This window comes from Panthera pardus, unplaced genomic scaffold (genome assembly GCF_024362965.1).
Source record: "Panthera pardus isolate Hobbes unplaced genomic scaffold, ASM2436296v1 HiC_scaffold_24, whole genome shotgun sequence".
NCBI lineage: Eukaryota > Metazoa > Chordata > Mammalia > Carnivora > Felidae > Panthera > Panthera pardus.
In genome coordinates, this window is record NW_026526810.1 from 47,526,667 (window position 1) to 47,549,941 (window position 23,275).

Genomic DNA, 23,275 nt, shown 5'->3' on the forward strand with positions numbered 1-23,275 from the left:
AGCCACCCAGGTGCCCCACAACACTTTGATCATAGTCTGCTTTCAGTACATTTTTATGAGCAGGCACTCCTAAATAAATGATAAACCAATCATGTATAAGTTATATACACATATGCTAATATGTTATGCATGTATAATAAAACATACACAAGGGGTGCCTGAGTGGCTCAGTCAGTTCAGCATCTGATTCTTGACTTTGGCTCAGTTGATGATCTTAAAGTTCATGAGTTTGAGCCCTGCACTAGGCTCTGCACTGATAGCATAGAGCCTGGTTGAATTTCTGTCTCCCTCTCTCTCTCCCCCTCCCCTGCTTGCTCTCCCTCCGTCAAAAAATAAATAAAAATTTAAAAAAATTTAACACACACATGAAAATAGAAAATTTCAAAGTTAGAGTTAATGACAATAAACATTTTTTAAATGCCTTGATAATTACAGTGGCTGAATACTATCATTAGATAATATCTCAGGGTCCAATATACATTTAGCACATTTACTGATAAAGAAAATAGACGTATGTCCACATTTCAAATCCTGATAATTTTAACTTTTGGGAGGCCAAGTTCCTATCTAATTAGATCATTCTTGTTTATAAGCTCATAATACAGCCAAGGAGGAGTTTGTAATAAGAGTAAAAGAAGGACCTTCAATATTTGATATTTGTGGTGATCTTTTAGCCACTTGTCCATTTATGGACGTAAGTTTAAACTAGATAACATAATTCATAAATCCACTTAACCAAGCAAATGGACACTGCCATATGTTGCACAATGCAACAAAGAAACGAGGTGCCCTGACCACCCCTCCTTCTTTAGAAATCTCACTCTTCCCTCAGGGGTATGACAGGGGACACGGTGATGTGTAACAGCTGGCAGACAGGCCAGGAGGAAAGGAGGAGTAGGTAGTAAGCCTGTAGCCCTCTGACTGGGCTTCCCCTGTTTGGTGTGCCCTTGGGTTTCCATATTTTATGTTATAAAAATTATAGCACTGCTCATCATGATGTGAAATCCAGTATAAAGTTGGTCCTTTCTGAACCACATCCAGGAGTTTAACGACTGAAACAATAGAAAAACTGATGTTTTATGGTAAGACAATGGAATGTCAGTGTCACCACTTCAGATCAGCCTGGTGGTGATCATGTAGCACATTTGGCCAAAAATATAAATGTACCTGTTTAAATGGAAAAACAAAAATATTCTATCCTGGCTTTCTGAAGACAGAACCATCTGGGTGGTACAAAATACTTCATGCACCAGGTACTGAAATATGGTGCTAATATCCATCCATTCAGTAACTATTTTTTGTCATATGTGGCAAGCATGTGTTAGGAGGCAGGATCTCTGTCTTCATGGAACATGCAGTCTAGATGTAGTACAGGTATTAAACAAAATGACATAATAGAATTATTTGCTCTTGTGGTATGGCCTTCAAAGGTGAGGAACAAACTTCTAGGAAAGCAGAGAGACTTAATCTAGTCTGAGAAGGTCAGAGAAAGCTCTGTTGAGAAAGAGATGTTTAAACTGGTACCTGAAGGGTGAGGGTGATGGAGGATGGTGAGGGAAAAGCATGTCAATCAAAGAAGATGGCCTTAAGGTGGAGATTAGCCTCCAGGATGGTCAGTGTGACTGAGGAGCACGGGGGTGCACGGGAAGCTGGGTAGCCAGGACCAGGGCTTGGGGCTTGTTGGAGAGTTTGATCTGTATCCAAAGAGCAATGGGAAGCAGGTAAGGGGTTTTTAAACCACTGAAAAATATTATCAGGTTTTCAGTTGTAGTAAGATCATTTTGGCCACAGTATATGGAATAGAATGGAAGAGGAGGGGACAGAGTAAGAGGGAAAAAGGAGATATCCTGAGGGGGGAGTTCTTCTTTCCATTAAGTGCCAGAATAAATGTCAACAGTTGGTTCAAGGCTGAGCTTGGCAAAACAAAACTTTGGGCATAGGGAGAGACAGACTTTCCATTCTTACTAATTATGTAATGAGTTTTTTGAAAAGCAGTTTATTTACTTATTTATTTTTTATTTTTTAAATTTTATTTAAATCCAAGCTAGTTAACATATAGTGTAATAATGATTTCAGGAGTAGAACCAGTGATTCTTCACTTACATACAACACCCGGTGCTCATCCCAACAAGTGCCCTTCTCAATGCCCAGCCCCCATTTAGCCCCTCCCCACACCCACCTCTCCTCCAGCAACGCTTAGTTTCTTCTCTGTATTTAAGAGTGTTTTGTGGTTTGCCTCCCTCTCTCTTTTTATCTTATTTTGAAAAGCAGTTTAAATAATAGATATTCAAGTTCTGTATGGCACGTGTGTTTTCTTGGTTCCTGGACTGCGGCCTTGAGCAGTGTTGTGTGCGGTTTGTGCTGTTTGCTAGACAGCTGGCTCCCTTTTTTCTCTGGCTGTTCCTCTCCTGGGTCTTCCTGATTTGTTTCCTGTCTGGTGTTGAAGCAGTGGGTCAGCAGAGGGATGGGGAGGGAAGGCCTGGGAGGCCAAAGAGATGGTGCTTTCCTTCAAAGCCTGGTGCTTATCTTGTTTTTACAGGTCAAATCTAGAGGTCAGTATTCAAATCTGTATAGGACGAGGGTGGCTTTTCCCTTCCTATCAATTCTAGACTCAAACACAATTTTACGTGTTGTTTACAAAGTAAAAACGTGATCCATTGATCATTAACTAATCACTACAGGTAACGCACAGGAGAGAGGAGGGCAGTGCCAACGAGATGCCTCATTGATGAAGCACACGTGTCGAGTGGATATCCTCAATGACCCCTGCTACATAAATACACAGGGTCTTCAAAGTACACTTGGCTCTTCCCCAAATCAAAGCTCAGCTCACTCCCTGGGGAGCCCGTGGCACCGTCAGAGTAAGTAGCTGTTCACCATCTGTGTTAGTTTCCTGTGGCTGCTGTAACAAATCACCACAAACTGAGTGTCTTAAAGCAGTGAAAATTTATTCTCTCACAGTTCTGGAGGCCAGAGGTCCTCAATAAGACATCAGCTGGGGTGGTTCCTTCTGGAGGCTCTGGAGGAGGATCCACTCCATGCCTCTCTTCCTAGCTTCTGCTGATGGCTGGCAATTCTTGGTGTTCCTTGGCTTGTGGACACATCAGTTCTCTGCCTCAGTCTTCACATGGCCTTCACCTCCATTTTCAAATCTCTCTCTCCTGTCTCTTCTAGGACAATCCCTTTCTCTTCTAGGTGAGCCCTAAAGCCAGGAAGATCTCATCTCGCAATCCTTAACTTAATTACATCTGCAAAAACCCTTTCCCCAAATTAGGCCACATTCACAGGGACTGGGGATCAGGATCTGAATGTATCATTTTGGGGGGGCCACTATTCATCTCACTATACTGGCTCTCATTTTCAGGAAGACTATTTCCTTGGTCTCATTTTCAGGGAGCAAAAAGGATTCTTTCTTACCTCAATCTTGTACCACAGTTAATTTGGGAGATATTATGGATTTCAAGGTTTGGGCCCTTTGATGTTGAATAATCTTTTCAAATACTTTAAACTGGGTCCCAACTTTTGGTTTTGGCTGTGTGCTCTTGCTGAAGGAAGGATGGTCAAAGCCAGGAGATAATTTTGAATTTGTGGGCTTGTGTGAGGAACAGTGACCATTATTTGGGTCTGTTGAGTGATGGTTTTAATTTTATTCATTTCGAAACTCCTTGGTAAGTCATCTATGGAACACTAAAATAAGATGGCTTCTTTCTTCAGCCATATACTGTGAGTTAAATGCAATAAGACAGATATCATTTTCCTGCTAAATTGCTTCCGGGGGTAAATGCGTACACAGTAACATAAATAAATAAAAGCAAAACAAACCAAAAGCCTACGATCAACTAAAAAATAAATAAATAAATAATGCTTTTTATAAAATATTAAAGTGTGTTGGGTTCAAATTTGGGTGAACCACATTTGGTTCACTCCAAAGATGGAGAACCAGTCCTTTGGAAAGTCCTTTTGCTAGCCCAGGAAGTCTGTCCAAAAGGCCAAAGCCAACTTTCCAGCTAGCGTGAGCAATAACAAGATGAAGTTTAGAAGGAGATTTTGCTGAGCCGGGACTTCACCAGGCCACCTTAACTCCTAGACTAAGAAACAGATGTCCTCATTACCAGCCAGGTGACAAGTGAGCCATCTTCTTGCAAGCTCTCTGTGATCAGTCTTGGCACCTAAACAACCTGGTTGGGTTCTCTGGAAGCAAACACTGAGATGGAGCTTTGGCATGCAGGGTACTTGTTGGGATCACTATCGGGAAGGGAGGGGGAAGAAACAGGCTTGGGCAGATGGAGAAGCAGAGTCACTGTGTAGCCCTGATGGAGCCTCAGCCAACCCTACAGGGAGAAAAGGGGACGCGTCACGGCTGTGCCACATTGCGCCAAAGGGCTGGGCCTTTTATCCCATTTATTTCAATCTGTGGGTGTAGCCACACGAGGGAGGGCAAGCCTTTGGGCAAAAGGCAGCTCCCTGAAGGTGAGGCAGACCCTCAAGGGGCGGTCAGCTGGAGGCTGGCTGATGACACCTGGGGCACCTGTCTTTCATTGAAGAGCCATCTGGGTGATACATTTTGTGTGATGGATGATGGAATATGCAATCAGTTCAGATTTCTGCAGTGGATTTAACAGTCCATTGTACAGTGACTGGTATGGATAAAGTAATATTTGTTAGGGGAGGTAGTTTTTTGAAAAAAGTATTAAAACTAACTTGGACCTCAGGTATTAAAACTCAGGTATTAAAACTAACTTGATAAGAGTATATGCTTGATGGCTTCCATTTCATGGACTTTTCAAAGCAACAGTGTATTATTAGGAAACTCATTTAGGGGCACCTGGGTGGCTCAGTCAGTTAAGCATCCGACTTCGGCTGAAGTCATGATCTCACATTTCGTGAGTTCGAGCCCCCCATCAGGCTTTGCGCTGACAGCATGGAGCCTGCTTGGGATTCTCTCTATCTCCCTCTCTCTCTCTGCCCCTCTCTGACTCATGCTCTCTGTCTCTCTCTCTCTCTTTTTTTAAATATGAAATTTATTGTCAAATTGGTTTCCATAGAACACCCAGTGTTCATCCCAACAGGTGCCCTCCTCAATACCCATCACCTACCCTCCCCGCCCTCCCACCCATCATCAACCCTCAGTTTGTTCTCAGTTTTTAAAAGTCTCTTATGTTTTGGCCCCCTCTCTCTAACCTTTTTTTTTTCTTTTTTTGCCTTCCCCTCCCCCATGGTCTCCTGTTAAATTTCTCAGGATCCACATAAGAGTGAAAATATATGGTGTCTGTCTTTCTCTGTTTGACTTATTTCACTTAGCATAACACTCTCCAGTTCCATCCACGTTGCTACAAAGGGCCATATTTCATTCTTTCTCATTGCCACATAGTATTCCATTGTGTATATAAACCACAATTTCTTTATCCATTCATCAGTTGATGGACATTTAGGCTATCTCCATAATTTGGCTATTGTTGAGAGTGCTGCTATAAACATTGGGGTACAAGTGCACCCATGCATCAGCACTCCTGTATCCCTTGGGTAAATTCCTAGCAGTGCTATTGCTGGGTCATAGGGTAGATCTATTTTTAATTTTTTGAGGCTCAAAATAAAGAAACTTAAAAAAAAAAAAAAAGAAAACTCACTTAGTGGGTGGCCTGAGTTAGGGGATCTGGGATATTCATTGATTCATAACTGCAGTTCCCTTATAAGCAAATCTTTAATGTTAAAAATCTTTATAACTCAGTCAAGATATGGAAGCAACTTAGTGTCCTTCAATAAAGGAATGGATAAAGAGGTGTGTGTGTGTGTGTGTGTGTGTGTGTGTGTGTGTGGTGTAATGGAATGTTTTTCAGCCATAAAAAAGGATGAGATCATGCCATTTGCAACAGCATGGACAGACCTAGAGGGTATTATGCTAAGTCAGAAATAAGTCAGACTGAAAAAGACAAGCACTATATGATTTCACTCATATGTGGGCTCTATAAGGAAAGGAAATGAATAAAGAAACAAAAAGCAGAATCAGACCTATAAATACAGAGAGCAAACTGATGGTTGCCAGAGGGGATGTGAGAAGAGAGTTGGGCAAAATGGGTGAAAGGGAGTGGGAGAAACAGGCTTCCAGTTATGGAATGAATACATCATGGGAATAAAAGGCACAGCATAGCAGGAAAAAATCTTTATAATGTAAACAAAGAACCTTTGTCTTTTGTCATGGACAACTCAATACTATGAAAAAGTAAAATCAATGTATGTTAACATTCCTGTCATTAGTTGAAAGTAAATAAGGCCAGCTTTGTACAAAATTTTAATGTCAAAATGCATTTTTACTGATTTCAGCTTTTTTGTCATCCTTTTGCCTCTCCCGGACTTGGAGGGAACATGTTTAAATAAAGACTTCAGGTATTTCTTCAGTCTTTATTTCCTATTAGGATATAGTGTACCATAGCCCTCCTGCCCCCCTGATGCAATTGTTCTCTCCAAAAAAATTAATTCCAACTCTAAAAGTATAAATAATGTTGATTTAATAAAATTAAATAAGATAGAGTAGGGATAACCTTATACATAAATTTCTGCAAAATGTCTGAAATATACTTTTTAACCTTTCCTCCTTAATGTTTCCTGATATTTCTTTCCTTACTTAGGCAAACTTAGCTTCCCTTTTCCAGTAAAAAGCTTACTGATTAGTTCAGTAAAACAAAATAAAACAAACAAAAACAAATCTTGAGGTATGAGTGTAGTATCTCCCAAGTATGCCTTCTGGGCTCCCCAATTAATTCTATCACACTGTGTAGGAAAAGCTCAACACAATCTTTATTTTTATCAAACTTGGCAGAAGGGAATTACTAGTATTGATACTATCTAATTTTTTTTAAGTTTATTTTGAGAGAGAGTATGTGAAAGTAAGGGATGGGCAGAGAGAGAGAGGAAGAGAGAGAGAATCCTGAGCAGGCTCCACACTGTCAGTGCGGAGTCCAACTCGGGGCTCAAACTCACAAACTGTGAGATCATGACCTGGGCTGAAATCAAGAGTCGGACACTTAACCAACTGGGTCACCCAGGCACCCCTTTAAGTTTATTTATTTTAAGAGAAAGAGAGAGAGAGCACATGTGCATGCACGCAAGTGGCAGGGGAGGGCAGAGAGAGAGAGGGAGAGAGAAGAAAGAGAGAATCCTAAGCAGGCTTCGCATTGTCTGCACAGAGCCAGACTTGGGGCTCAATCTCAGGAACCTGTGAGGTCATGACCTGAGCCCAAATCAAGAATTCTGTGCTTAATTGACTGAGCACCCAGGTACCCCTGTTTTCTTAATGGAGGTATTGATTGCTATGAACTTCCCTCTTAAAACTGCCTCTGCTAGGATCTCATAGGTTTTTTTCATTTTCATTTGTCTCAGGATATTTTATGATTTACTTTTTTATTTATTCTTTGACCCGTTTGTTGTTTAGTGACATGCTGTTTAATCTCCACATATTTGTGAATTACCTAGTTTTCTTGTAATTGATTTCTCATATCAGTGTGGTCAGAAAAGATACTTGATATGATTTCATTTTTAAAAAATGTATTATGACTTGTTTGTGGCCTAACATATGATCTATCCTGGAGAATGTCCCATGTCCACTGGAGAAGAATGTATATAGTCTATTGCTTTTGGGTGAAATGTTCTGTCACTGTCTGTTGAGTCAATCTGGTCTAATGTGTAGTTTGAGGTCGAAAGTTTCCTTACTGATTTTCGATCTGGATCATCTATCTATTGTTGAAAATGGGTATTGAAGTCCCCTACTACTACTGTATTGCTGTCTATTTCTCCCTTCAAGTCTGTTAATATTTGCTTTACATATTTATGTCCTCCTATGTTGGATGAACAAATCTTTGTTATTTTCAATTGTTTTATAGTATTATATGAGCATGTCATAGTTTATATAATCATCCCCTTATTGATGGACATCTATTTTTTCAGCCCTTTGTTAATGTAATAATCATTTCTACCCCAAAGTACCCAGTCACATGTGCTACTTAAAAATTGAATGCATCAGTATGCTGTCTTCACAGTTCACATTGGTTTCTTTAAATGTCTTATTCTTTATCACCGGGATTACGTGCGATTGTTTAATCTGATTTTGCTTGTCAGATATTTTTCTCTTCCTTAAGCCCTAGGCTCCCTGTCTGAGGTTTTGCCCATCAGATGCTTATGGGTGTGGATATTCATATCTGTCTTGGGCTTTCCCAAATTTCTGATTGTGAAAAATATGTTTTCGGTTGCTATGGGAACTGCAAGATGACATGATTGCTTTCTTCTATGATTCCTATGACTTTTTTCTTTTTAGGTCTCACTTAAATGTACAGTGGCCGTAATCATGTTGCATCCTTGATCTTCACTACTTCTGAGAAAATATGTTATTAATTATATCAAGTCAATAACTTACTAAATTTTCTATGGGAATTTTGTGTAAATAACTAGATTTAAATGATGATTATCTTTCTCAAAGTCAACATTATGTGAGAAAGGAGTTGCTAATAGGTAATGTGCCACAATGTTAAAGAGTAGTTGTATTTGGTGATGGGACCACAGGTGATTATTTTTCTTTGTTTCTCTGTGTTTCCCAGATTTTAAAAACAAGTAGCATGCACAACTTTTTAAAATTAAAACAAATTTTAAAAAAATCTTTCAGATATTCTAGTTTTAGGAAAAGTAGATTTTCAGCAAATTTTTAGATGATTGAAATGTCCCAGCACAGTGTGTGCTATTCTGTTGCTAATCTGGGAAACTGTGTTAGGAAAATATTGTCCATATCCTCAGGCTGGCTCATGATCTGTTGCCTCTTTTCAAGATGATATCATGTCTGTTTTTCTTTTGTTTTGTCCTTGTCCAAAAGCTCTCCACCCTTATCTCAGAATAAACTGAAAGCCATCATGCATTAAGATGTGTGCCCCCACACACGCATGCATGTATCTCTCTTCCACTCACACAAACACTTTCCCTCTCACATACACAAACACACATGCAACTACTTATCAGAGTTCTCTATTATGCCTCAAAGCAAGCAGCACTAAGGCCAACTTCATTTATTATTTATCAAATCTGGACATGTTTTTTCAGCCCTTTTCTGGCAACAATAGATGGACCTGATTGTGGAGGAGAATATTTTCAGCCATTAAATACAGACTCAAGATATTTTCAAAAAGACACATTTGTGAATGCTGCATCATAATCGTGCTATGCAGAGAGGATCCTGTTCTTAAGTAGCGACAAAACTATAACATATTAACAGGAGAATTGGGTTATGTCTGCAGGGACTGGTTGCCTGTATCAATGACTTCATGAGATTGTCACGTGTAAGTTGTAGAACTTAGAGTTAAGAGGATTTCTCATTTGCGAGACCCTTGCATAAGGACATGGAAACACACTTCTGCATTTATAAAGATGAAGGGTGGCTTCTATGCAAAAGATCCTTTGCATTTAAATAGACAAAGTCTGATTTCTGCAGTTATTTTCCTACTAAATTTGCCATGTAAACCATACAACTTTTACCTGGATTCAGACCTAAAAATTTTTATTACTTCTGGAGATGCTGTATATCATCCTGATAGCCTTGGTATTTTTTTTAATGTTTATTTATTTTTGAGAGAGACAGAAAGACAGTGTGAGCAGGGGAAGGGCAGAGCAAGGAAGACACAGAATCTGAAGCAGGCTCCAGACTCTGAACTGTCAGCACAGAGTCCGATGGGGGGCTCAAACCCACGAACCATGAGATCATGACCTAAGCCGAAGTCGGACGCTTAACCGACTGAGCCGTCCAGGCACCCCAGGCTTGCTCTTTACTTGGGACCATTGTAGGTACTGCAGAAGTAGAGTTGGCTAGACCACTTTTGATAATGGAAAGATTTCCACTTTTAAGGCAAGGGTTTTAGACTGTGGTGATTAAGAACCTGGGCTTTGGAGTCAAATAGATGTCATTTCAAACCCCAGATTTACAACATATTAGCAATGTGACTTTGAGTAATTCATGTGGTCTTTTTAAAGATCCATTTCCTTATCTGTCTAGTTTTGAGAACCGAACAAGATATGTGTAGAGCACTGAGCGCTGCCTATCATAGATGATAAATGAGAACTGCATAATAATTATTATTACCATGAGTATCAAAATACTATTACATGCCACCCGGATATACCTTTTCATCCCCTCTGCCCTCAACTCTAGAGAGTATTTGTTCTGCAGAACATTGGGGAACTGCATCAGACCATGGCCTCCTTGATGCTTTGCCTTATTTTACGTGATTAACTGTGCTTTATCCACGCAGGTGAGTGACACAAACACCAGAGTGGTCATTTAATAGGAATGCTGTGAGGTTCAGCATAGCTTTGAAGTTTTTGGTCAGAGGCATCTCTGAAGCACATTAGTAATTTGGTTTAAAAAATAAAAAGCTAAATACTAAAAAGTGGGCATAGTCCAAAGTTACCATAGGCATTTTCAAAGAGTTTGGGAATGTTTTCAAAGTATCTTTGATCCAGGTACTGCGTAAGCCTCTTTTTTCTTTAACATACAGCCCCTGGGACATAGAGTGCCTCTCTCCGCAGTTATGAAAGCAATTCTCGCAGGTCAGTCCCATTTCTCATCTGAAAGGAAAACTCCTGCACCTGGTCAAGTCTTTCCTGCCAACAGAAGCCAAAGGCAATGTTTGGTTCTACCATTAAATTAAAGCCTGTGGGAAGTTCTGGAAACAAAACTCCATTTGTTCTAGAAGCAGCATTATTTAAACAGTGCACGACACACAGTAGGGCCTCAGGTTATATTTGCTGAATGAATGAATGAATGAATGAAGGAGGAGGTAGCTTGGTGATGCCTCTCTTTGTGTTTTGACTGTAGAAGCACCAGAAACTGTTCAGCCAGGTGCCACGGCCCAGCCTGCCAGCTCACATTCTTTGCCACACATTAAGCAGCAGCTGCGGAATGAAGACTGCTACCATGGCAAGCTGAGCAGGAAGGCAGCAGAGAGCCTCTTGGTAAAGGATGGGGACTTTTTGGTTCGAGAAAGTGCAACATCTCCTGGTCAGTATGTGCTAAGTGGACTTCAGGGAGGCCAGGCAAAGCATCTTCTCCTGGTGGATCCTGAAGGCAAGGTATCATTGACCTCTTATGTTTTCACAGGTTGTTGTAACTAAGGTTACTCTGAATGATCGATCCCAAACCTGATATTGAAGCATGATAAGGCTAAAGGTTTCCTTTTTCTTGAACCCTCCAGTTGGAGCAGGAAGTGTTAACTAGAGGCCAGTGGAGGGGTTTGAGAGGGAACCACCCTGGAGGTTCAGGTAGAGGACAGCTCTTTCCACTCTTCTCAGTTCAATCTAGTGAATTAAATGAATACCTACTACATGGAAGTACAAAGGTTCATAGTTGACTGTTGCTCAGTGTTACATACATTGTCCTTGCTCTCAGGGTGCTTATAATTTCATAAAACAGATACTTAAATAATTATAACACAAGTGTGAATGACATAAGAATGGTTCAACCAAAGTATTATGGTATTTCTCAGCATAGAGGAGTACTGTCTTTGAGGCAAACTGAAAAGGCTTCTTGCAGGGTCTGACATGTAAGGTGAACCTTGAAGGACAGAAAAATTTTTAAAGGGGTACATTTGGAGAATAGGAAAGGAAGCACAGGAACAGACAGAGCAGAAGAATGATATTAAGTCGATAAAAGATGTATGGCTGGGCAGAGGATGCCTGTAGACAGAAACAATCCTGGGCAAAAGACAGTTAACAAAATGGTAATAGTCCTTCCTTATTAATAATTAGTTTAAATGTAAATGGATTAAGCTCCCCAGTCAAAAAATATAGACTAGCTGAATGGATATAAAGCAAGATCCAACTCTATGCTGTCTAGAAGAGACTCACTTTATTTTATTTTTTGCGTTTTTAAAATGTGTATTCATTTTTGAGAGAGAGAGAGACAGAGAGAGAGAGAGTGGTGGAGGGGCAGAGGGAGAAGGAGACACAGAATTCAAAGCAGGCTCCAGGCTCTGAGCTGTCAGCACAGAGCCTGACGTGGGGCTCAAACTCACGAACCCCAAGATCATGACCTGAGCAGAGATCAATTCACCAGAAAGATATGACAATTATAAATGTATATGCACTCAACATCAGAGTACCCAAATATATGATACAAACGTTGACAGAACTGAAGGGAGAAATAGTAATACAATAATAGTGGGAGATTTCAGTGCCCCACTTTTGACAATAGATAGAACCTCCAGTCAGAAATACTTGAACAACACTATAGACCAAATGGACCTAACAGACATATGCAGAGCATTCCTCCCAACAGCAGCAGAATACACATTCTTTTCAAGCATACTCAGAACATTCACCTGTTAGATCACAAATACTAAGATGGATCACACGTTAGGTCACAAAACAAGCATTAGGAAATTAAAGAAGAATGAATTATACCAAGTATCTTTTCTGATCACACTGGAATGAAACTAGAAGTTAATGGCAGAAAGAGAACTGGAAAATTCACAAATATGCAGAATTAATACACTATTGAACAGCCAGTGTCAAAGAAAAAATTAAAGGGAAATTAGAAAATATTTGAAAACAAATGGAAATGAAAAATACACTGGATCTACGAAACACAGTGAAAGCAATAGGAAGAAAGTTGATGGTGATAAATGCCTACACTGAAAAAAAAAGAAAGCTTTCTAATAAACAATCTAACACCTCAAGGAACTACAAAAAGAACAAACTAAACCCAAAAGTAGCAGAAGAAAGGAAATAATTCAGATTAGAGCAGAAATAAGTGAAAGAGAATAGAAAAATAATAGGAAAAATCCACAAAACTACAAGTTGGTGTTTTGAAAAGATGAACAAAACTGACAAACCTTTAGCTAGGTTGGCTAAGAAGAGAGAAGACGCAAATAAATAAAATCAGAAATGAAAGAGGAGACATTACAACTGATGCCATAGAGATTAAATGATTATAAGAGATTAAGAACAATTATATGCCAACAAATTGGATAACCCAGAAGAAAGGGATAAATTCCTAAAAAATATGCAACCTACCAAGATTTATTCATGAAGAAATAGAAAATCTGAACAGATGAATTACTAGTAAGGAGACTGAATCACTAATCAAAAACTGTTCATTAAAAAAGAAAAAAAAAGCCCAGGACCAGATGGTTTCACTGGTAAATTCTTTCAAACATTTAAAGAAGAATGAATGCCAATGCTTATTAAGCTTTCCCCACCCCCCAAAACTGAAGAGGACAAAATACTTACAAACTCATTTTATGAAGCCTACCTTACCCATATACCAAAACTAGAAAAAAATACTACAAGAAAAGAAAACAGGCCAATACGCCTAATGAACATATATATAAAAATCTTTAACTAAATGCTAGCAAACAAAGTTCAGTAGTTCACTAAAAGATCATACACCATGACCAAGTAAGATATATCCCTGGATTGCCAGGAAGGTTCAACAAAGGACATCAATCAATATGGCACACCACATTAATAAATGAAGAATAAAAATCATATGATCATCCCAATAGATGAACAAAAAGCATTTGATAAAATTCAACACCCTTTCATGATTAAAAAAACTCAAAACAACACTCAACAAACTAGGAGTAGAAAGAAATTACCTCAGCATAATAAAAGCCATATATGTAAAGCCTACAGCTAATATCATACCCCACATAAAAAACAGAAATCTTTTCCTCTCACCACTTTTAGTGGTGAAGTACTACAACCAACATAGTACTGGAAGTACTAGCCAGAGAAATTAGGGAAGAAAAAAGAAATAAAAGGCATCCAAATTGGAAAGGAAGAAGTATATTGCTTCACAGGTGATAGAATCTTATATGTAGAAAATTCTAAATATTCCACGAAAATCCTGTTATGACTAATCAACAAGTGTGGCAACATTACAGAATAGAAAACGAACATACAAACATCAGTTGCATGTGTAAATAATAATAACACTCTGAAAAGGAAATTAAGAAAATAATCTCATTTACAATACCATCAAAAAGAGTAAAATACTTAAGAATAAACATAACCAAGGAGGCAAAAGACTTATGCACTGAAAACTTCAAAACATTGCTGAGAGAAATTAAAGAAGACACAAATGAAAAGACATCTCATGTTCATTGATAAGAAGATTTCATGTTGTTAAAATGTCATTACTACTCAAAGTAATCTACAGATTCAATGCAGTTTCCATCAAAATTCTTTTTTTTTATTTATTTTTTAATATTTGAAATTTACTGTCAAATTGGTTTCCATACAACACCCAGTGCTCATCCCAAAAGGTGCCCTCCTCAATACCCATCACCCACCCTGCCCTCCTTCCCACCCCCCATCAACCCTCAGTTTGTTCTCAGTTTTTAACAGTCTCTTATGCTTTGGCTCTCTCCCACTCTAACCTCTTTTTTTTTTTTTTCTTCCCCTCCCCCATGGGTTTCTGTTACGTTTCTCAGGATCCACATAAGAGTGAAACCATATGGTATCTGTTTTTCTCTGTATGGCTTATTTCACTTAGCATCACACTCTCCAGTTCCATCCACGTTGCTACAAAAGGCCATATTTCATTTTTTCTCATTGCCACGTAGTATTCCATTGTGTATATAAACCACAATTTCTTTATCCATTCATCAGTTGATGGACATTTAGGCTCTTTCCATAATTTGGCTATTGTTGAGAGTGCTGCTATAAACATTGGGGTACAAGTGCCCCTATGCATCAGTACTCCTGTATCCCTTGGATAAATTCCTAGCAGTGCTATTGCTGGGTCATAGGGTAGGTCTATTTTTAATTTTCTGAGGAACCTCCACGCTGCTTTCCAGAGTGGCTGCACCAATTTGCATTCCCACCAACAGTGCAAGAGGGTTCCCGTTTCTCCACATCCTCTCCAGCATCTATAGTCTCCTGATTTGTTCATTTTGGCCACTCTGACTGGCGTGAGGTGATATCTGAGTGTGGTTTTGATTTGTATTTCCCTGATAAGGAGCGACGTTGAACATCTTTTCATGTGCCTGTTGGCCATCCAGATGTCTTCTTTAGAGAAGTGTCTATTCATGTTTTCTGCCCATTTCTTCACTGGGTTATTTGTTTTTCGGGTGTGGAGTTTGATGAGCTCTTTATAGATTTTGGATACTAGCCCTTTGTCCGATATGTTATTTGCAAATATCTTTTCCCATTCCGTTGGTTGCCTTTTAGTTTTGTTGGTTGTTTCCTTTGCTGTGCAGAAGCTTTTTATCTTCATAAGGTCCCAGTAATTCACTTTTGCTTTTAATTCCCTTGCCTTTGGGGATGTGCCGAGTAAGAGATTGCTACGGCTGAGGTCAGAGAGGTCTTTTCCTGCTTTCTCCTCTAAGGTTTTGATGGTTTCCTGTCTCACATTCAGGTCCTTTATCCATTTTGAGTTTATTTTTGTGAATGGTGTGAGAAAGTGGTCTAGTTTCAACCTTCTGCATGTTGCTGTCCAGTTCTCCCAGCACCATTTGTTAAAGAGACTGTTTTTTTTCCATTGGATGTTCTTTCCTGCTTTGTCAAAGATTAGTTGGCCATACGTTTGTGGGTCTAGTTCTGGGGTTTCTATTCAATTCCATTGGTCTATGTGTCTGTTTTTATGCCAATACCATGCTGTCTTGATGATTACAGCTTTGTAGTAGAGGCTAAAGTCTCCATCAAAATTCTAATAGCAGTTTTTACAGAAATAGGAGTACAATCTTAATATTCACTCAGAACCACAGAGAACCCGAAATAGCCAATCTTGACAAAGAAGAACAAAGATGGAGACATTACACTTATGATTTCAAAGCTAGAGTAATCAAGCCAATATAGTACTGGAGTAAAGAGAGATACATAGATGGAACAGAACAGGGAACCCAGAGATAAACCTATTTATGTATGATCAAATGATCTTTGCAAAGGTTGCCAAGAATTCACAATGGGGAAAGAATACTCTTTCAGCAAATGGTTTTGGGAAAACAACATCCACCTGAAGAAGAATAAAATTAGACCTTTATCTTACACCACACAGAAAAATTAACTCAAAATAGATAAAAGACTTATATGTAATATCTGAAACTATAAAACCCCTAGGAAAAAACATAAGGAAAAACTTCATGATTTTGTTCTTGGCAATGATTTCTTGGATATAACACTGAAAAATACAAACAAATGCAAAAATAGACAAGTGAGACTACATACAACTAAAAAAATCCTGCATAGCAAAGGAAACAATCAACAGAGCGAAGAACAATCAGAATGGGAGAAAATATTTTCAAACCATATATCTGATAAGGGGTTAATTTTCAAAACATATGATGAAATTTTGAACTCGGTAGCAAAAAGACAAATAATCTGATTAAAAAATGGACAGGTGACTTGAATAGTCACGTTCCCAAAGAAGACATACAAATGGCCAGCAGGTATTTGAAAAGATGCCCAACAGCAATAATCATCAGGGAAATGCAAATTCACAGTAAGATATCACCTCACACCTATCAGGATGGCCATAATAAATAACAAACAGGAGCACCTGGGTGGCTCAGTCAGTTATGAGTCCAACTCTTGATTTGGGCTCAGGTCAGGATCTCATGGTTCATGAGATGGAGCCCCACATCGGGCTCTATGTGGAGTCTGCTTGGAATTCTCTCTCTTCCTCTCTTTTTGCCCCTCCCCTACTCACACATGTGCATGCTCTTTCTCTCTCTCTAAATAAATAAATAAGTAAACGTTTAAAAAATAGAATAAATAAATAAATAAATATTAAAACAAAAAACCAAAAAGATAGCAGGTGTTGTTGAGGGTGTACAGAAATTGTAACCTCTGTGTCCTGTTGGTGGGAATGTAAAATGGTGTAGCTGTTGTAGAAAATGGTGCAGAGTTTCCTCAAAAAATTCAAAATGGAATTCGCATATGATCCATATTTATTGGATGGGTATTTATCCCAAAAGAATTGAAATCCAGATCTTAAGGAGACATTTGCACCATATATATATGGAATGCTATCCAGCCGTACAGAAGATGACAGAGTCTGTCACATACTACAAACACGAATGAACCTGGAGAACATCCTTCTGATTGAAATAAGCCAGTCACTGAGCAACAAATAATGCGTGATTCCACTTACATGAAATATCTAAGGTAGTGAAAACTCTTAGAAAGTAGAACAGTAGTTGACAGGGCCTGGTGAGGCAGAGGCAATGGGTTGTTGTTGTTTACTGGGTGTAGGTTTCAGTCATGTAAGATGAAAAAGTTCTAGTGATCTGCTGTACAACACTGTGCTTAGAGTTTACTATATTGTACACTTAAAATTTTGTTCGTGAAGTTGGGGCCCCTGGGTGATTAAGTGTCCAACTTTGGCTCACATCATGATCTCATGGTTCATGAGCTCGAGCCCTGCGTCGGGCTCTGTGCTGACAGCTCAGAGCCTGGAGCCTGCTTCGGATTCCCTCTCTCTCTGCCCCTCCCCTGCTCATGCTGTGTCTCTCTCTCTCAAAAATAAATAAAACATTTTAAAAAATTAAAAAAATTTGTTCGTGGGGTAGATCTCATGTTATGGTTTTGTTCTCTCTCTGTCTCTCTCTCTCTCTCTCTACACACACACACACACACACACACACACACACACAGAGAAGTGTGATTGGGGTCACAGCAGCAAATGTTTGCAGGGCCTGGCCCGTATCATAAGTGCGTAAAGCTGGGCGAATGGTGGAATGAACATAGAGTGTGGTGGGCTGTGATGAACTAACTGGGAAGCACATGTCCTGTGTAAGGGGGACTGTCACACTCAGCCTCAGTCTGTTGCTGCCATTTGGAGGAAGGGCCCAGTGTAGCCAGATTTAATTTTCCCAAAGAAACCGCAAAACTAAATTTTTATAGGAAATCTCCCCATTTTTGATTCAAAATACTTAAAAACTCTTTATTGGGCACCTCTGCCTTACCCCCTGGCGCCCCCCCCCCCCCCCCCCCGAGCTAACTAAAACAGCTCCTGGTATGTTTGGCTAGAGAGTGGATAGTTTATAATCCCTGCACTGGAAGTTGTTTTTTTTTTAAGTTTATGTATTTTGAGAGAGCACACGTGGGAGGGGCAGAGAGAGGGAGAGAGAGAGGATCCTAAGTAGGCTCCACACTATCATTCGCAGAGCTCAATGTGGGGCTTGAACTTGTGAACCATGAGATCATGACCTGAGCCGAAACCAAGAGCCGGAGGCTTAACTGACCTAACCACGCAGGTGTCCCATCCCTGTAGTGGAAGATTAATTTGACATTTGTATACAGGATTGATTAGAGAAGAATGTAATTAGGGGATATGAGGTAAAAACTAGTGAAAGTCTGAACCAGAATGGAGGTAGGAGAAACAAAGAGAGAGCAGAGTGAACTGGAATTAACAACACAGACTGGCAGATCTGATCAGCTCATGTGACGTGGGTTGGGGTTGAGATGAAGGAAATAAAAATGTTTCCAAGTCTTGGTTTGATAAGTAAATTGTAAACGTTGTGCCCTTTTTCTCCTAATCCTTGAGTGTGTATTCTCTATGAACAGGGATTTTCTCTTACATAGACAGTACAGTGATCAAAATCAAGAAATTTAAGCATTGATACATTACCAGTATCTAATTCATAATCATATTCAAATGAGGTCAACAATTCCAATTAGTGTGTATTTTTTTAATACACTGAAAATCAATATCTAAGCAGAAATAAAAAATCCCTTGTAGAGAGGTAGCAGAATCACGTAACAAGGTGTTCTCTGACCTCATGCCTTCCCACTCCCTGACAGTTCCCAGCCACCCTCCAAACAGAACTATATTATGGCCCATGGAGTCATGATGGAGAGTATTATCTTCTGCCCATGCACAGGGTGAGGATACAGTAATATTGGGGAGGAAAGTCCTCGGGAGAAGGCAGGCATTGGGAAACTGAGTTGCTTTGGCATGCAGACGAGAAGTTCCATGTAGCAAATATTTATGAATCAGCTACTGTGAAGAATGCAGGAAGGAGATAAGAATACCTATTGGGAAGGTCTGAGGAGGCTTCTTAAAGGAGACAGGATTTGTGTTCAGCCTCCACGGAGAGGCAGGACTTCTCCAGAAGGGCCTGCTTCCTACAGACACAAGATATTTTGGAAGCAGTCTGCTTGCTGGGTCAAAATTGTAATCCCAGGAGTCATGCTTGTGTATACAGTTAAATATTTATAGGAATGGTGACATGATAGAATATATCAAACAGTAACGTGGCAAACAGGTTGGTTGTAAATTTGAACTGTGTGACAAATGTTTACCATTTTTCTGACTGGGACAGAAAATTGCTTTAAAAAGGTAATGAGGAATGAGAAAATTGTTTACTAAGGGATACAGAGTTGAAAAGTACCTTTCCTTTTTTTCTTTTTTTCTTTCACCAAGTACCTCATTCAAGGATATGTCTGTTTTTCCTCCTGATTGTTTACATCTTTTAGGGGAGCTATTATCATTTAACCTAAGGACTTTGTGTTTCCTTTTCAAGGTAAGGACCAAGGATCATGTGTTTGATAATGTTGGCCACCTTATCAGATACCACATGGATAATAGTTTGCCAATCATCTCTTCTGGAAGTGAAGTAAGCCTTAAACAGCCAGTGAGAAAAGATAATAATCCAGGACTTCTGCATTCCAACAAATGACAATATGGAAGTACCATCACACTGATATTTCAAGAAAGTTCATTTTGTGTTAGGATACAAAGATAATCCAAACTTGGTTGATAGATAAAATAGAGCACAATCTGTGAACTACATTTTCCCAAGAGCATCATGGACTATGTCCTTTATATGATAAAGAACTAACACAGATCGATCTTCAGAAAGTGAAAATCAGAAAAGGGGAAGAGGATTGGTCCATCTGAGAAGAAATTATCATATGCACGGATGTCACTTTTTAAGGCCATATTGCATCGATAGCAAGCTAAAAGCACAATTAAAATTTCCCATGCTAGAGACTACCTGGATGAACTGCTGGGGCAGTGGTATGTGCCTTTCAACTTGATAATTTGGGGACATTTTCATATTGGGGAGATTAGTTCTAAGTGTCTTCATATTCTATAACTATAGAACTATTTGCCAAAAAAAAAGTTTTTCCTTGTTACAAAAATAAGACGCAATTTGCTTGATAGTTATTGACTTTATCAGATTTTCTGTTTAGTAGCACTTTCACTACAATGATCAAATAAATTTGACATTGAATTTGGATGGTGTCTATGCCAGTGGAATCAAAACAAAAGCCACTGAAAGCATTGGTCTGTTTCATTGGCCTGTCTCTTTTACTAGCCAAGGGTTGGGGCCTAAATTCTTTGGCCTAGTATTTCTCAGTCTTTGCTATTTCGACACTTTGTATGCAGCACAGAGCAAGCTGAAGAACCCAAATCTATCAGTCATTTCTGATTCCATCATGGTTCTCCCCCTTTCCTTCCCCTTACCCTCCCACAAAGGAAGCTCATGCGTGCATGGATTTAAAACACGGCAGACAAACCAGTGTTCTTCATATTCGATATCCAAATTGGTTTCATTCTTATTAAAGTATTGATTCTATTTGAAAGTATGGAGAAATATCCTCTTGATTGGCTATGACTGAATCTACATGTATCCTTAGCATCTTTTCTAGATATGATCAGACAAAATGCAGAAGGGAGAAGACATATTGAATGAAGCAGTTGGAAGGGTTTGCCACATGTAAGTACACTGGTGATCTGAGGGTATAATTAAGTGTTGTGTAGAGAAAAGTGCTGGACAGTTTTCTCTATGTGACTGTGAGCGAGCTGCTAAACCTGTCTGGACGCCCATTTCCTTGTCTATGAAATAAGGGAATTGGGCTAGGTGAATTTAGAAGTCTATCTCAGCTGTAACATAAGTCTATAAGAAGCAAATTTTCCATTTATTAGGGGTCAGTGTTGATAATCAGTTTGTGTCATTAAGACGAAAGCTTGAGGTTTTTCCTTTAGCCTGCATCTATACTCCCAGAACAAATGGCACAACTGAAATCAACATTTAGGTAGCGGAGACCCCAAGCCTTTAGTCAAAGACATTGAACCTTTGGAGTGCTATCAGGATGATGGTAGAAGTGGATTTGGTTGTTTGGAGTAGAAGACAACTGCTTCAGTCTTTTAGTCACCTTTGCATATAATGGTTTGGCCATGACTTTGGGGTGATTTTTTTAGTCCGAGTAATCTGGACAGTTGCCTTAACCCCACTTCATTTTGGCTCTGTAGATACAACTTAACCTTTGTAATTGCGATATATTTGCTAAGTTTTAAATAAAATACAAGAAAATTTTTTTGGGTAGAAATCATCAGAAACCAAGTGCACTGAACTCTAATATTTTTCTGTAAAGGTTTATGATTTTATTCTACTTCTACTGCCACTGATTGCATAGGTAGGTTTGTTTCCTTTTATACAACTAGAAAATAATGTCTCTTTCATCAGTTTTCCATATACCTTGGTTCCTGATTGTTCATCCTCACAAAGGGGGTTAGCATGAGTGTAGATCATAGAAATTTATGGGTGATCCAGTCACCTTTCAGAGACAGAGCAGGGTTGTGGTCTCAGTCTGTTTGAAAAGAGTGTTAACTGGGTCACAAGAAAAAGTTTCTGATACAAATAGATGCCAAGAGTATAAATGATGTGAGTAGTACATGGGCACTGGTACATGAGGCACCAGTACATGGAAAATCCGTGTTTGACTGTAATGTTATAGTAGTTAGATAAGCAAATAATGCACTTACCAAGTACCACAGACACAGTTAAACCAGAATGAAACAGCAGAAGAAATGTTTGATTGCATGCTATTTTAATGACACACATTTATCTTCATCTGTTTTAAAGTGGAAATCCATTTGCCTATAAATACCTGTAAACAACTTTTCAAAAAAAAATAAATGATTATTTCTTTGTGACAATTCACGGTATTTATGTCTGATGTTTGGGATGTGGAAAATTTATTTGCAGGATCCTGATCCTAACCGGAAACAGATGGCTCACTTAAATTGGGTAATTTGAGGAGAGTTTAATAAAGGGACTATTTACAAAGGTGTGGGCAGAGTATGGGGAAACCACCAGGGAGAATGAGGTGCCCTGGGGCCAGCGAATGGGTAAGTGGAGAGCACAGTAACAGAATCTGGAGAGAGAGAGCTGTGGAAAGACTGCCTTTTAGGAGGTGTGGCCTCCAGTGGAGGGACTCCCACAGCCCTGGTGACCCCATAGCAAGGAGGCTGGGGACATTATACTGAACGGAAGAAAGAGCCTTTTCAACAAATGGTATTGAAGTAATTGGACATCTGTAGGCAAGAGAACAAACCTCACACTTCGCATAAACATTAATTCAAATGGATTATGGATTTAAACATCAAATGTAAAACTATGAGACTTTTAGGAAAGAAAAGCACAGGAGAAAATCTTTAGGATATAGGGCCAGGCAAAGAGTTTTTAGACTTGATATGATCCATTAAAGGAAAAATTAGGACATTGTATTTTACCAAAATAATAAATTTTTATTCTGTGAGAGACTCTGTAAAGAAGATGAAGGGCACGCTGTAGACTGGGAAAAAATATTTGCAAACCACTTATCCGACAGAGGGCTAGTATCCCGAATGTATTAAAAAAAAAGCCCTCAAAACTCAACAGTAAAAACATCTCATTGGAAAGTGGACAAAAAACGCGAACAGACAATTCACTGAAGATACACAGATGGCAAGCAAGCACATGAAATGTGTTCAAAATCATTAGCCAGTCAGGTCAAAATCATTAGCTCACAGTTCGTGAGATCAAGTTCTGTGTCAGGCTCTGCACTGACAGCACAGAGGAGCTTGCTTGGGATTTTGTCTCCCTTTCTCTCTTCCCCTCGTGTGTGCACACACACACTCTCTCTCTCTCTCTCAAATAGGTAAACTTTAAAAAAAATTGGGGCACCTGGGTGGCTCAGTTGGTTGAGCGTCCAACTTCAGCTTGGGTCATGATCTCATGGTTCATGAGTTTGAGCCCCACTTCGAGCTCTGTGCTGACAGCTGGGAGCCTGGAGCCTGCTTCAGATTCTGTGTCTCCCTCTCACTGCCCCTCCCCCATTCACGCTGTCTCTCTGTCTCTCAAGAATAAATAATAAAACATTAAAAAAAATCATTAGCCAGTAAGGAAATGCAAATTAAAATCACAATTAGATATTACTATACACATATCTGAATGGATAAGTGAAAAATGTTGACAATACCAAATGCTGGCTCAATGAGGAGGAAGTCAGTCACACATCCATTCCTGGT

At 39.3% G+C, this 23,275-nt stretch overlaps 1 protein-coding gene across 1 annotated transcript in view; it reads left to right on the plus strand.

Annotated features, from left to right (window-relative positions):
- Positions 1 to 21,922, plus strand: part of SHC4 (SHC adaptor protein 4) — a 130,802-nt gene extending 108,880 nt beyond the window's left edge. Inside the window, exons 10-12 of the mRNA XM_019442170.2 lie at positions 2,682 to 2,861; positions 10,850 to 11,103; positions 19,500 to 21,922. Of these exons, the coding sequence (XP_019297715.2) occupies positions 2,682 to 2,861; positions 10,850 to 11,103; positions 19,500 to 19,655 (590 nt within the window). The 3' untranslated portion in view covers positions 19,656 to 21,922. The remainder of the gene's footprint in view (positions 1 to 2,681; positions 2,862 to 10,849; positions 11,104 to 19,499) is intronic.
- The last annotated feature ends 1,353 nt before the right edge of the window (positions 21,923 to 23,275 follow it).